The sequence below is a fragment of the Cinclus cinclus genome, chromosome 11 (assembly GCF_963662255.1).
Source record: "Cinclus cinclus chromosome 11, bCinCin1.1, whole genome shotgun sequence".
NCBI lineage: Eukaryota > Metazoa > Chordata > Aves > Passeriformes > Cinclidae > Cinclus > Cinclus cinclus.
In genome coordinates this window covers 17,832,564-17,845,970 of record NC_085056.1, presented here as the reverse complement: position 1 = coordinate 17,845,970, position 13,407 = coordinate 17,832,564, and the positions used below count along the sequence as shown (strand labels likewise).

The following is a 13,407-nucleotide window of genomic DNA, read 5'->3' as shown; positions in this document are numbered from 1 at the left end:
GATTAAAATTTTTCTCAGATTAGAATTACATTTGTATCCCAGTGGTACTTCCTTCTCCAGGGTAAACTCTCTCGTTTACAATTATTAAACCAGGTGACAATTGCTATTTGTAGCTGTTACATAAGACAATAATTCCAATGTATTTTTTTTAATTGCAATGAAACTAAAATATTAGTAGAACTGAATAGCTTGCGTTTCAAATAATTTTTTTAGAGAAATGTGTCTGGTGAAAAAAAAATAAACAATCTGAATTTCTGAATGAAAGTTCACATATTTACCAGTGGATGTAAGGCTGAAATTGAGCCCTAAAGCCATAGGTTGACTTCAGGCTTTTGTTTTCCAATACATAATTTTCAACATCTGGTTCTGTATTGGTTCATCAAGAAGATCAGGCATAGAAGTGTCTTGTTATGTCTTTTGTTGTATTAATTAAAACCACTTCTTCAAATAGATTTGTTGATTGGTTTTAAGTCATGCGAGTCACTGGAACTTCGGGCTAAAACTGGTATAATCGATATATAAAAGAAAAAAAAACAGAAAACGTGATTATTTTAAAAGTTGGTTTTTGTTTTTTTTTAAAAATCACATTAAAAAAAAAATAATGAGCACGGGAAGTATAAAAATCCCATATTTTTACAGACAACAAAAAGAGACAAACTCATCTCTGCCTTATCTTGCATTCAATGGGAATGTTTCCCTGACTGTTCACCCCGCCAGCTCAGGGCTGGATCAGTTAACAAAGCAGTCACCTGAAGGTCAGCCCCTGAGGCATTGCTTTAGCTTCTCCAAAGTGCTACTTTTCATTTTTTAAAGGACTGGAAAATAAAAAGAGTTAACACATATTGTTCTTAAATACCCAGACTTTTATCTGTCGAGCTCAGTTACAGGCAAGGCATTAGCTGGGAAAAGTGCTGATTTTGCCCATGTTTGGTCTTAGTTCCCGTATAAACGGCAATGTCTTGTTTCCAATGTGATTTCACAGTAGAATAGGCAAAGCATATTAGGTATTTAATATTCAGTGGGATTTTTTTCAGTGAATAATGCTGCAGTTAATACGTGCTGTTAATACCTCTAAGGTGAAGATGCAGCAGTGGAGCACTGCACCTACAGCAAATCATATCGTGCTTATCCAAAGCCCTGATACTGAGTTCGTGTACTCTTTTCATATCATATTATTTTGGCTCAGTAAATTCCTTGGTAAGGAAATCTTTTACTCCATCTTTTAAATTTGTAACACTCTCAAAGCAGATTCACATCACTGCTGCTACGGTGGCTCATGCCCTATATTTGCAATTTACAGTCTTTTTTGTTTTTCCTCCCTGTAATTACTGTTTGGAAAGACTGCAAAAAAAATGGACCTATGATCCTGTTTCCTCACTCCTCCTAGTACTTGCTTACAGTAGGCAGACTTTTGCTCATTAAGAACTGCAATCTTCAGAAATAAAGGACAATACTAACTCAAGTAAACCACTGCAGTAGAATTTAATGACATAAAGCTACAGGCTGTCACGATTACTGACAAGATCTTTTTTTTTTTTTTTTTCTGATCAGAATCGAAGTTTAATATTCAAAGCCACCAACAGTAGGAACAGAAATGTGTAAGCGTGTCAGGTTCAAAATTCAAAAACCTACCTTGAGGAACAGCAGAAGTTGATGCATACTTCTGCCTTCATACAGTATAATTCTAATGTGCTTGTGCTGGTAAGCCTCTGGTCTCTCTGGGACAAAGGACGTCTTGTAGGCACCTGCTGCCACCATATAGCCAGAAGGTCTGCACAATCAGAGATAAGAAACATTGTCTCTCTAGAGAGCAGCCAGATTCCAGTCTGGGGTATGGAATGATACAACAACCCGTACCCCAGCAGGAAATCAGTTTTCCAAACCGGGACCATTTCCTAGCGGCCAATGAGAAAACTATTATTGGGATTTCTTATATTCACATGTTTTTTCATATGATGGAGGAGGAGAGCATTAACAGAACGAGTGCACTGATACAAACATATAAGAAATATATAGATATATATCATACATGTGTGTCTGAGGTAAGGGTGTTCAGATTCTGGCCCCGTTCTCGTCCCTCTTACCTTTGCTATTGTGGGACAAAGCATGGGACAACTCAAGGTCTGCCATTACGTGTCTGTGTCCAGCATGGTCATTGTCTAGGTCACCTGACTGCTTTATCTGTGAAAATGCACAAAGCCAGTTAGCACCTACTTCTGCAAAACTAAGAGAGATGGTACAGAGATAAGAATCATTGCTTCCAGACTCAACACTTCATGCAGAACTGTTTTGCAAATCGTCGGGGCAACTTAAAGGACAGGGACATCAACAGAGAGAATGGTCTTATTTTAGTGTGAATAGTAAGGCAACACAAAAGTAAAATTATACATTTAATTTTAAAACAATAAGATTTACAACTCGGCTTTGACAAAAAGCAAAAATAAACAAGTAATGCACCTAAGCGTTACTAAACAAGAAAGAAAATAATGATTGAGAAAGGTACATCACCAAGTGCCTCAATACCATCATCTGGAGTTGCAATTGCAGTTGGTGAGCCCCATTTCCCAGAGAGGACCTGGAGAACTCTTCCTGTCAGCTGGGAAAAGCCCACGGTGCATCCACACCTAGGTGAGATTTCTGAATTCACACTGAAAGGGAGTGCAGTTTTTATCGGCCCAAATCAGCCAGTCAAAGTAACTTGTTTTATTTTTAGCACAGAAACACGTGGATCTGATGGCACACTGGGCCAGAGCCCAGGCCTCGGTTGGGTGGATTTTCCCTAAAATATCATAGAACAAACCTCTATTAATGTCAGTTGGGAAAGTTTCTTAAAATGGTACATTTCTTGCAGATAACTATACAAGATTATGTGGAAGTTTCTAAGACAGCCCATTTGGTGTTAAAGAGCTGGCATAAGTGTGCTGGTCATTTATTTTTAATGAAGTAATGCTGATGGTGTTAGTCACACAGTGGCCAGAGTTGTAAGTCAGCTGCGGCTTAGGCCAGCTGCTCAGGCCTCAGCACACGAAGAACATAGTGATATTCTTTAGATGCAAATTCTTAAGCATTTGATGCTTTCTTACAGATAGTGCATGTTCTGTGCACCAGAGCATAGAATTCACTCTCTTCTAATATTGAAAATAAATGTCAAGCAAACATCTGTATCTATACAACCCATTTTCTGAATGCATTAATCTGTATTTCTAGCCTATATTCTCAAACTTTACAATGCAGCAACCAAGCCTTCTTATTCAGCCAGTAATTATGAGAAAGTCTGTGGTATGAACCCAACTCTATTTAGGAATTCTAACAGCAACCAAAAAACTACTGGAGACAGGATGATGAGAAGACCAAGGACATGTTTTTTGGTTGGTTAGTTTTTTTTTTTGTTTTTTTTTTTTTTTTTGAGCATAAATCAGGTTTTGGAATGTCCTAATTTGAATGTCCCTGCAATTTACATTCCAGGGTCAGAGAGCACTCCTACTCAGTCATTATACATCTGAGCACTACTGAGACCATAGAATCAATATGTGCCTTTTGCAAAAAAAGCATGTTCACTATAGGCACACAAAACCTGCAGTGACTTAGTTAAGAAGCACCCTATCAGTGCTGATGCAGTCATGATGAAGTAGCCTTTCTTGGAGCGAGGGGAAGGCACAGACTAATCGGGCAGTAGTGGGAGTGCTGGGTGATGTACCCCAGACACTAACAATGCAGAGGAAGCTGCTATCTTCGACTCCTGGGTTTTCTCTACAAACTTACTAGATGTGCTGACTTTTTTCAAAGAGTCCATCAGCAATGGAGAAAGGCTACATTTTTTCACCAGCATTTGTTAGAAAGCGTCTTGGGTGTTGTAGCAGGAGAAATTTCTGCAAATATGTGTTTTACACTATAGCAGGATATTCATTGTTGTTGTTAACTAAGCCTTTGGCCTGACTACAGACAGGCACTTTGGACTTATTTGGACTAATAGCTGTAGCCTTTCAATGAGATCACTTTTCAATGAAGCCAGTGACAGCAAACTCGAACAGGGTTACATTATTGCTATTTTAATTGGCAGATTGTATCAGCACAGCCTTCGGTGGCAAATTACTCATTTACCTTAAACTAGTTTCTATGTATTGCACTGGAGTTTTACACCGATTTGCAAGATTTCAAGTTTGAAATATTTTTTGATAAGTACCTTTTCTAATAGCATAAAATTTAAAACATTTTTACACACTCAAATCAGAAATGGGAGCAAGTTTCATACTTTCACCTATTTATATCATCCAGTATCTTTAGAATTATAGGGGAAAAAATAGGGAGGTGACAGTGAGCAAAATCACAACGAATAAAATTCAGCTGCTTTCAAGACAGCAAATATTTGGATCCCAATTTCTGAGTTTCTGCCTGTAGTATTCTTCCTTAAAAACATGCAGTAGACACACAGTTTAACCAGCCTGCCCTGAGAATCCTTTGGATACCCCAGTATTTTCAAAGAACTGTTTTCATTAAGGATATAATTCCAAGGGTATTTTTTCCTTTGAAAAAAACAAAGTTCTCTCTTCAAATTTTTTTGCCTGACACAACTATGCCGTAATTCAAAGAAAGCTAGAAATGAGAAATAAGGCCGGGAGAGGCGGGGAGGAAAGTAAGTTTGGTAATACCAATAGAAGTATTGCATCTGTCAATGCTAAATGGGCAGCAAACTGTAGGTTAGGCATGGCTAGGAACGGGATATTCACCAATATTGGCGAATTTCTCACACAGGTGTCCAGTAACATTTGTGAAACCGGTTACGCAGCGTTTCAGACAGGTGGTCTCTGCAGCACCAACACCTGCAGACCTCCCAGTGTTGAGGTTGGTCCCGCAGCAGCTCCGTGGAGCAGAGCCAGCCCTGCCCTTTCACTGAGGTACCGCTGCCCTCTTTAGGGCTCCGGGACCTCTCCCAGGCTCCCGCCTTTCCACACAGAGGGCCCAGGGAGAGGCCAGTGCTGCGAACCGTGCCGGCAGGTCGATACGCACCCCAAAGCCGGTGGCTGCGGCGCCAAGTGGCCGTGCGGGCCCCGGGCACCAGCACGGTGACACTCCTCGCTGCGGGCTCGGGAGCACGCCTTTCGGAGGAACGAGCCTGCTCCGAGGGGCACCACCCGCGGGAACCTCGTCTCCCCAAGGCGGTCCCCGGGGAAAGCTGTGGCGGCCCCAAGGAGCCGGGAGCGGCCGCTTCGGGTGGCCACCCCAGGGGCTGTCGCCAGGCTCGGCGGCGCGGGAGGCGGCGGGAAGCGCCGGGAGGCGAGCAGTGCCCTCGGGGCGGCCAGCCGGACTCCGGCACGCTGCCGCGGACAACGGCCGGAGGGCCGAGGAGGAGCGAGCTCGGCCGGCCCCGCGCAGCGGGGCACCGGGCTCCGCTCTCAGGCGCTCGCAGCCGCCCCGCCACGGCTCCTACGGGAAGAGGCCCGGGGGTCGCTGCAGGGACCTCGACGGGACCATTGGGCGGCGGAGGAGCAGCGGGGCGGGGCAGGGCAGCTCCTCCCCGCCACCAGCGGAGGTGGGGCCGGGCGGTGCCGTGGGGCAGCGGTGGCATTTCCGCAGGGTCGTGGCTACGCGGACAGGAGCTCGTCTCGCAGCAGCGGCCGAAGGACGGCTGGCCGGCCCGCCCGAAGATGACAGACGCCCTGCTGCCCCGCGGCTGCCAGGCGGCGGAGCCGGCGGGGGACGGCTACTTTCGGAAGGTGGGGAGGCTGGGTGGGCAGCGGGGGGCGGGTGGGCTGTGTGTAGAGTGGGCTCTGTGTTCAGTGGGGCTGTGTGTACTGCAGGCTCTGTGTCCAGTGGGGCTGTGTGTCCTGCAGGCTCTGTGTCCAGTGGGGCTGTGTGTCCTGCAGGCTCTGTGTACAGTGGGCTGTGTGTCCTGCAGGCTCTGTGTCCAGTGGGGCTGTGTGTCCTGCAGGCTCTGTGTCCAGTGGGGCTGTGTGTCCTGCAGGCTCTGGGTACAGTGGGCTGTGTGTCCTGCAGGCTCTGTGTCCAGTGGGGCTGTGTGTCCTGCAGGCTCTGTGTCCAGTGGGGCTGTGTGTCCTGCAGGCTCTGTGTCCAGTGGGGCTGTGTGTACTGCAGGCTCTGTGTACAGTGGGCTGTGTGCCCGGGGCAGCACCTCCCGAGGGCGGTTCAGGGCTGAGGGTCCCTTTTCCGTCTCTCCCGGTCGGCTTTGTCCCGGCGGAGCGTGGTGGGCTCGGTGCTATGGCAGCCCAGGGGGCTGGCTGCCCGGCTGGGGCTCCGGCCAGGGCACAGCCTGGAGCTGGCGGAGCGCTGCGCCGGGACCCTGGCGGTCCTCCCCTGCTGCTGAGCTGGGTGTCACCCTGAAGGACAGGAGCCCTCGTACCTTCCCAAAATGAGTCTAATTGGACTTGTCGACCTTCTTTTTGCTGTTTATTTTTTTTCCTGGTGCTCTCTTCCCCGTTTGCTACTCGCTGCAATGTCTTCTCGCGCGCTCTCTAGTAAATTGCTTTATGTACCTGTAAGAAAGTTTACTGGCGTAAGGTAACGAAGTTAACAGATTCATTAGGAAGTTCCTAATGAACATCTGCCCTAATTACTTTTCAGACTGACTGGGCGGCTTATGCCATAACCCGCACCTGAGTTCTTTCTTCACAACAGTAATTATAGTTAAGTGTTGCCTGTAATGCAGCCCTGTGGGGTCCTGTGAACTTCTCTGCAGGTAAAGGGCACTAAGTGCCGTTTGCAGAGAGCTTTGATTCGGCCTTCCCTTGCTCTTTTTAAGTTCTCAGCACCTGTATTCCATTTTCAAGGTTTCAAGTCCGGGTGCAGGTACACGGGGGTTTTGGTGTAGATTCCAGGTCCAAGACCATGAACTGTGTAGTCTATGGAGGGGGTAAAAAAAAGCTGCGTGCATCAGGTGGCTGCTGCTCACCTCTGCACAAAAGCAGCCCCATTGTGCACTTCAGCAACCACCTGGAGTACGTGGTAGGGAGGCACATACACTTTGCTCTGTTGCCTTCTTTACAGGCTGTTTGATTTTTTTGCCACAGTTATTTATCAAATTCATAAGCCTGCAGAAGCTTAAATAACAACAGCAGAGGAACTGTTTCTAGCTGAAAAGAGCAAGGCTGTACCTGTGCCAGCCATGCTGCAAGGAATCACCACCTCTAGTTATTTACCACCTTGTAAACAAATAGACTGAAACAAAACTTGGACCAAATCTTGTCTGGCTTCCTCATTTGTTGAGTGAATCACTTTTTTCTTAGTAGTCTTTAGCAGGACTTTTAGTCTTTAGCAGTCTGTCCCAATCATACAATGTGTATGTATATTAAGTTGTAATTACTTACTTTTCATAGCTATATTTTCAACACTGTAGGAAGCTTATAGGCTGCCTTGAGGCATGGTAGCTAAAAAGTTGACTTTTCATTAACTTAAGTTAAATGAATCAACTCTTCAAATCGGTTTTTATTGATAAGGGCTAACTGAAGTTTAGTAGTCAAGTTGCACCTGAGGTCATAAGTGTAGATCTTTTACACAGACTTGTTGAACGACTGAGTTTATTTTAAATTAAGTTGTTGCATGTTGCAGTTAAGGTCACTGAAACAGTATTAGATCAGTGTAAAGCCTATAGGACAGGAATGAAGTTTTTCTCATATATGAAAATACTGTAACATTAATACCTAATCATGAGCATATTACCTATTACTTACTGGTTCAAGATATAAGTCATGAAAAAGTGGGAATCTGATAAAACCTGAGTGAGCCATATGCTGCAGTGAAACATTCTTCCCTCTGTTCCCTCAGATCCTGGAAAGGTTCAGTCAGCTCATAAGTGTCTTTAATAAAGTTATGAACTTCACATTAGGCTAGATGCTCAAAGCCTTTGGTCCCTAAAAGTAAGAAGGAAAACAGTATACCTTGTTTTATGTCAGTTGGATGGTCTCAAAAGTCAGAGCTTTAATTCTGACTTAGAAGTTCTAGGTGAAGGGGGAGGAAAAACAAAACAAAAAAGCACCAAAACAACCCAGTTCCTGCAATCTTTAACAGGTACAAGCGGTGAACCCAAGGAGATACTTTAAATGTGGTATCTACATGTCCCTGTGAATGGTATACTTGGTGATTTCATGTGACTGAAATTAGTGACAGAGCTTTTGAAGGGTGTCCATAGGTCTTCCCCTCTGAGTTACCTTGGTACTGTTTTTCTCCTTCCTTTCTAAATCACACTATTTGTTTTCCTGAAAGGATTTGAGGGTTGGTTTACCACTTTTGTGGTGAAGAATCACATCCATTTCCAAGGATAGTCCTTGTGTATTTCTGTCAAAAGATACTTACTTGACTTTTTTTATTCTGTAAGCTGTGTAGCAGGGTGAAAACACTTGCTTTACATCAGTCCTGCTCAAACAATGGCTTCCAAGCACTACTTAAACAGTGAGGTTGCCTCCTGTGCTTTCTAAGAATATTGTGCACAATGAAATCCTGTAATTGAGAAAAATTGGGCAATTCATATAGTATCCAATTGTTCTGGACTCTTGATAATTTCTTTTGATGAATGGATTACTAAGGGATGTGTGCTCAAAGCTGCTCTTGCTTTTTTTTTTTTTTTTTTTTTTTTGTGTAGGAAGGGGGCCCTGTAAAACTATGATTGGCCAGAAATGGGGAAACAGATGCACAGACTTGTTTTCTGCTTTGACTTTTGTCATCACACTAAAAGGTGACTCTGCCATGTGAGTCTCAGATGTGATGGGTGTGAAGTCCATTTGCACCCTTTCTCAGATTTACCCTCCCCATTCCCTTCCAGTGATGTCAGAGCTGCTCCAGATGGACCTTTTCCCCTTTCCCTTACTCTTTTTTCCATTGTCTCCTTTTTACCCATGGCAAAGATCTATCATTTATACATGCAAAATATTTTTCTTTAAACCTGTAAAATGCTTTGAGCTGGCTCAATGCTGTCTTTTGTTGGTGTTTTTTCTTTTTTAATAATCTGATTTTAAGGAAATTACCTGTGCAGCCACACAGGGTATGTATCTCTATCACTGTTGCCCCTATTCACTTCCCCTTATATTGCCCCTCCAAAACAAACTTCTTGAGCTGTTTGATGAGCTGTAACCAAACCTGTGAGAAGAATTTTACTTTTAAAAGCAAAATGGACAGCAACATAAAATTTCCTTGCTGGTGTCCTGAGGAGGGTATGGCAGAATGGAAGAAGAACCTTACTTGCCATCAAAAGGAGATGGAGCTTCTGCCTGGAACTTTTTAATTTCTGGGGAGATAATGTACCAGGAACTGGTTCTGCTACTGTTCTGTTTATTTTGGCTTAGTTCAGTGTACATTGCCAGGGCACACTGTACCTGTTCTCCTAGATGGTGTGAGTGCTCTTGGACCATGAGTCTCATAACTTGACCCATTCTTTATGGAGTTTCACATTCTTTCACTGTTACTGACAGCAATCTGTGAATCAACAATGCATATCCCACACATCCATCCAAATTCTGCCCCAAGTCTTTCTTCGGTACGAAAGTAATGACAAAACTAATGATAAAGAGCAGAGAACAATTTGTTTTCAAAGTAGAGCAAAGCATTTAGACAGGAAGTATTTTTCAGCAGACCAGCAGTAATTAAAGCAGATTTGTTGTCATGTGCTGCTTTGCTTACATGAGATGCATCTCCCAGCCATGGTTATTTTTTACACCTGCCATGATTCTGTGGCTTGCTTGGTCTCTCAAATGTCTTCCTGGGTTTTTCTAGTTAACTTTGAATTCTTATGAAGGAAACAGCTTCTCCCTTTCTTTTATTTTTTATTTATTTATTTATTTAAATAATTTTTTTATAGCACGCCACCCCACTTAACCAGTAAGCTTTTGCAAAGTAATTATCCCCGGGACACATCAATGTCCAGAACTCGGGATATTTATAATACAATACTCATCCAGTCACAGGATCCAGTGCTTGTGTGATGACCTAGTAGTAGGACTATGCCTGCCTTATTTTTTGTTTGTTTGGGGGTGTTTTTTGGTTATGTTTTTCTTGTTTGGTTTTTTGGTGGGTAGGAGCAGAGCAAGGAAGGGATGCTTAGCAAGTTCTTTCTACTCTATTTTTCCCACCTTGGCCTACTGCTTTGTAACACCTTACACTGGCCATATTTTAAAATTTCTCTCACCAGTCAGAAAGTTGCAATAAATGGTAAGAAAAAGCCATAGTTAATTTTCCAAGGTTAACATTTCTGCAGCTCTCTAGGAATTGGCTGGCTCAGTTTGAAGCATCCTGGCTTCAATTTGGTTGTTCTGGATAGCAGTCCACTGTGCTATACAGAGGCACAGCAGTAGGACAGCTAGCTTAATGGATCTTTAGATTCTGATCAGTTGAACAAAGATGTGTAATTTTTTCCCCTTTCTTAAAGCTTTGTTTTCATCTGTGAGGCTAGATACTTATCATGTAGACCAAGCAGGTTCAGGAGGAATGACTGTATATTAGTCCCCTGTGTCAGGGAAGAAGGCTAAAAGCAGAAACAAGCAGCTCCATAAGTGAAGCACCAGACTGAAGATGATGATGGGTATGGTAACTACCTCATGAATCAGCACTTCCCTAATTAACTCTTCCCCTCTTTTCAGGCTTTTTTTCTGGAGGGCTTCCCTCCACCTGTTGTTAATATATCAGTTTACCAACCTGCCACACCTGTCCTTCCACTGGGGCTTAGCTCATGGGGTTCTTTTTGAGTCATTAGTAACCAGGCAACCAACTTTAGCATCGACACAGGAATATTTATTTAGCTATTTGCTCTCTTTCCACTTGTCTGGCAGGACAGAAACAACATAGCAATGATTCATAACCCTTGTCATCCAAAATCCACTCATTATATACAAATTCATAAAACCTAAGACAGAAAGTAGGCCTTCATGTGAAACTAAGAATCACCTGAAACTTGGTTAATCAAGAGACAGATGTCTCTGATGAAATATGAATATTAAATTTTGCTTAGTGAGTGCTGTGATAAGATGGAGTTCATGTAGGAAACACATATTTGGAGTCTAATACAAAGATGAGTTCTTTAACTTTATATTAATCTTTGGGCCAGGCATTTGTTCATGGCACAATTAGACCAGGCTCTGGAAGACCAGATCTTCCCCACCTCTTTATTAAAACAAAAAACCAACAAAACACTCAGTTAAAACCTGTGCTTCTGAAAGATCTGCAGTATATAGCCAGATTTTCAAAACTGAACTAGTGGTAACATGTAAGAAGAAATATTTATTATAGTACTGCAAGAAGGTAAGGAAATGACAGTTTAGCAGGACTTGGGATCAGTTCTAGAAATACTGGTGTGCAATACGCTGTTTGCTACGATTGCTAGTAGAACCAAAGAAGTTGTGTGCATAAGTTCCATACATACTTGGTATTTAAACATACATGTTTAAATACCTGGAGGATATGGCCATTTGTGTACACTGTTGGGCTTGACAAGCAGCACAGGCTGCACTGGCTGGGAAGGACTGTTTTCCTTTAAGTAAGGAGGCACACCCAGTTTCAACTCTGTGTCACCTTCAGACACTCTGGCTCATCTTAACAGTTCAAACCAATACTTGGTAAATCATATTTATGTTAATTTTGAATACCTACTGCCATTACTCATTGTTTGGCAGACAGTCATGATTTTTGCATTCATCATGACTGGACTTCTGATGTGAACCATGTGGAAATGCTGTTTGGGAAAGGAATCTTCTACATGGAGGAAGACAAAACTAAGCACGTGCTTGGACCTGTTTGCTAAATAGCTTTTTAGTACGCAGAATTTGTGCATTACATAAGGGGGTGTCTTTCCCAGGCTTTGTATTTCTTGAGGGTTTTTATCAGATATTGGCTATTTTCGCTGTCTTCTATGCAGACTTCTACCCATAAGTTTTATGGCAGCTTGATTACAATAAAGAGTTTAAGCCTGCAGATGAACACAAACCAGCTGAGTGTCCTCATCCCCTGTGCAGGAGGTGTGAAAAACATTTTTCCAAAAGTAAAATATTAATTCCTTATATGCTTTGTGAAGTTAATGGGAGCCATATGCTTGCAACAGGCGAGTGTATCCTGGAAAACAGACTTCTCTATCCATAAGAAGCCTCTTATCAAAATTGTCACATTTGCAGGTACACTGGAGGCTATAGAGATACCTTGGTCTGTCAATGCCTTGTCATGTTAGGGCCCAGGGCTGGTTTTCCTTCCTATAGAGAATAGTGCCTGGGGACCTGAAATGCAGGGAAACATCTCTTATGCTTCTTCTCTTTGCAGAGTTTCAGATCACTGCAGTTTTGTACTCATTGTTCAGTGGGAGCTTGATCAAAAGCTCATTAAAATGAAGAGATCACTTCTACGAGCTTCATGGGCTTGGGAATCAGGCAGCTGATCTTCCTGAAAGGTTTCCCAGTAGTGAGGCTGTAAAGAAGTATTTGAATGATGTAATCAAACACTTTTGGCACACAGAAAGCTGTGAGGAGGGAGATGCAGCTTTACACAAATGAAAGGCTGAAGAAGGCAAGGATACATTTTAGATGGATGCTTGAACTAAGTGGTCAAGACAGAAGTTGGAATGAAATACTTGTGCATAAATATGGAAATAACAGGTCTGAGATGAGAATTAAATGCTCAAAGTGGATGTAAGAGCAAGAGGAACTAATTGGTGAAGTTCAAATGAAAAATGGCATGGATAGAATGGAAGGAGATAAGACTTTGAATAACAGTAGTAGAAGAGACTATATAACACAAAATAAAGGAAAAACAAGGTGGGGAAGAACAGCTGCATCCCAGAAAAAGAGCCAGACTAAGAGCTGTGGTTTGTACAGCAAAATGTTATACACTAAAGTGTACCTTGCTTATGTCTTTGTGTATAATTGTGTGTAAAGGAGCATAAAGTATTTGATAGTTCAAGGACTACGTCTTATCTGAGATGAGTGAGTTTGCTGCATGTGTGTATTCCCTGCAGTGAAAAGTTAATCTCTGTGTGTCGTGGTTTGACACTGGCCAAACGCCAGGCACCCAGAAAAGTCCTTTGCTCTCAGCTGGGCAGAGGAGAGGGGAAAAAAAAAATTAACAAATGGCTCATCAGTTGAGATGAGGACTGGGAGAAAACAATCTAAGGGCAAAGCAGGTTTAAATTTAAAGGTATAAAGTAAATTTATTATTTACAGAGTCAGAGGAGGTTAATGAGAACAAGCCTCTATAACAACTTTTTCCGTGCAGCCCCTCCCTCCTTCCCACCAACAGGGCAGAGGAGTTTGGGTCAGTTCATCACTCGAGATATTTTTCTGTTTGCTCTGGGAGAGTCTTTTATTTTTTTTTTTGCTAAGCCGTGGGATCCCTCCCATGGCCAAACAGTCGTCCCCAAGCTGTTGTGGTGTGGGTCGCTCATGTAAAGACAGAACTTCTCTGGTTCTAGCAAGGGCTCTGTCT

The 13,407-nt window shown here is 42.9% G+C and overlaps 1 protein-coding gene across 1 annotated transcript in view; it reads left to right on the top strand.

Annotated features, from left to right (window-relative positions):
• The first annotated feature begins 5,521 nt into the window (after nt 1-5,521).
• Nucleotides 5,522-13,407, top strand: part of RHPN2 (rhophilin Rho GTPase binding protein 2) — a 28,985-nt gene continuing 21,099 nt past the window's right edge. Inside the window, exon 1 of the mRNA XM_062500068.1 lies at nt 5,522-5,714. Within this exon, the coding sequence (XP_062356052.1) occupies nt 5,646-5,714 (69 nt within the window). The 5' untranslated portion in view covers nt 5,522-5,645. The remainder of the gene's footprint in view (nt 5,715-13,407) is intronic.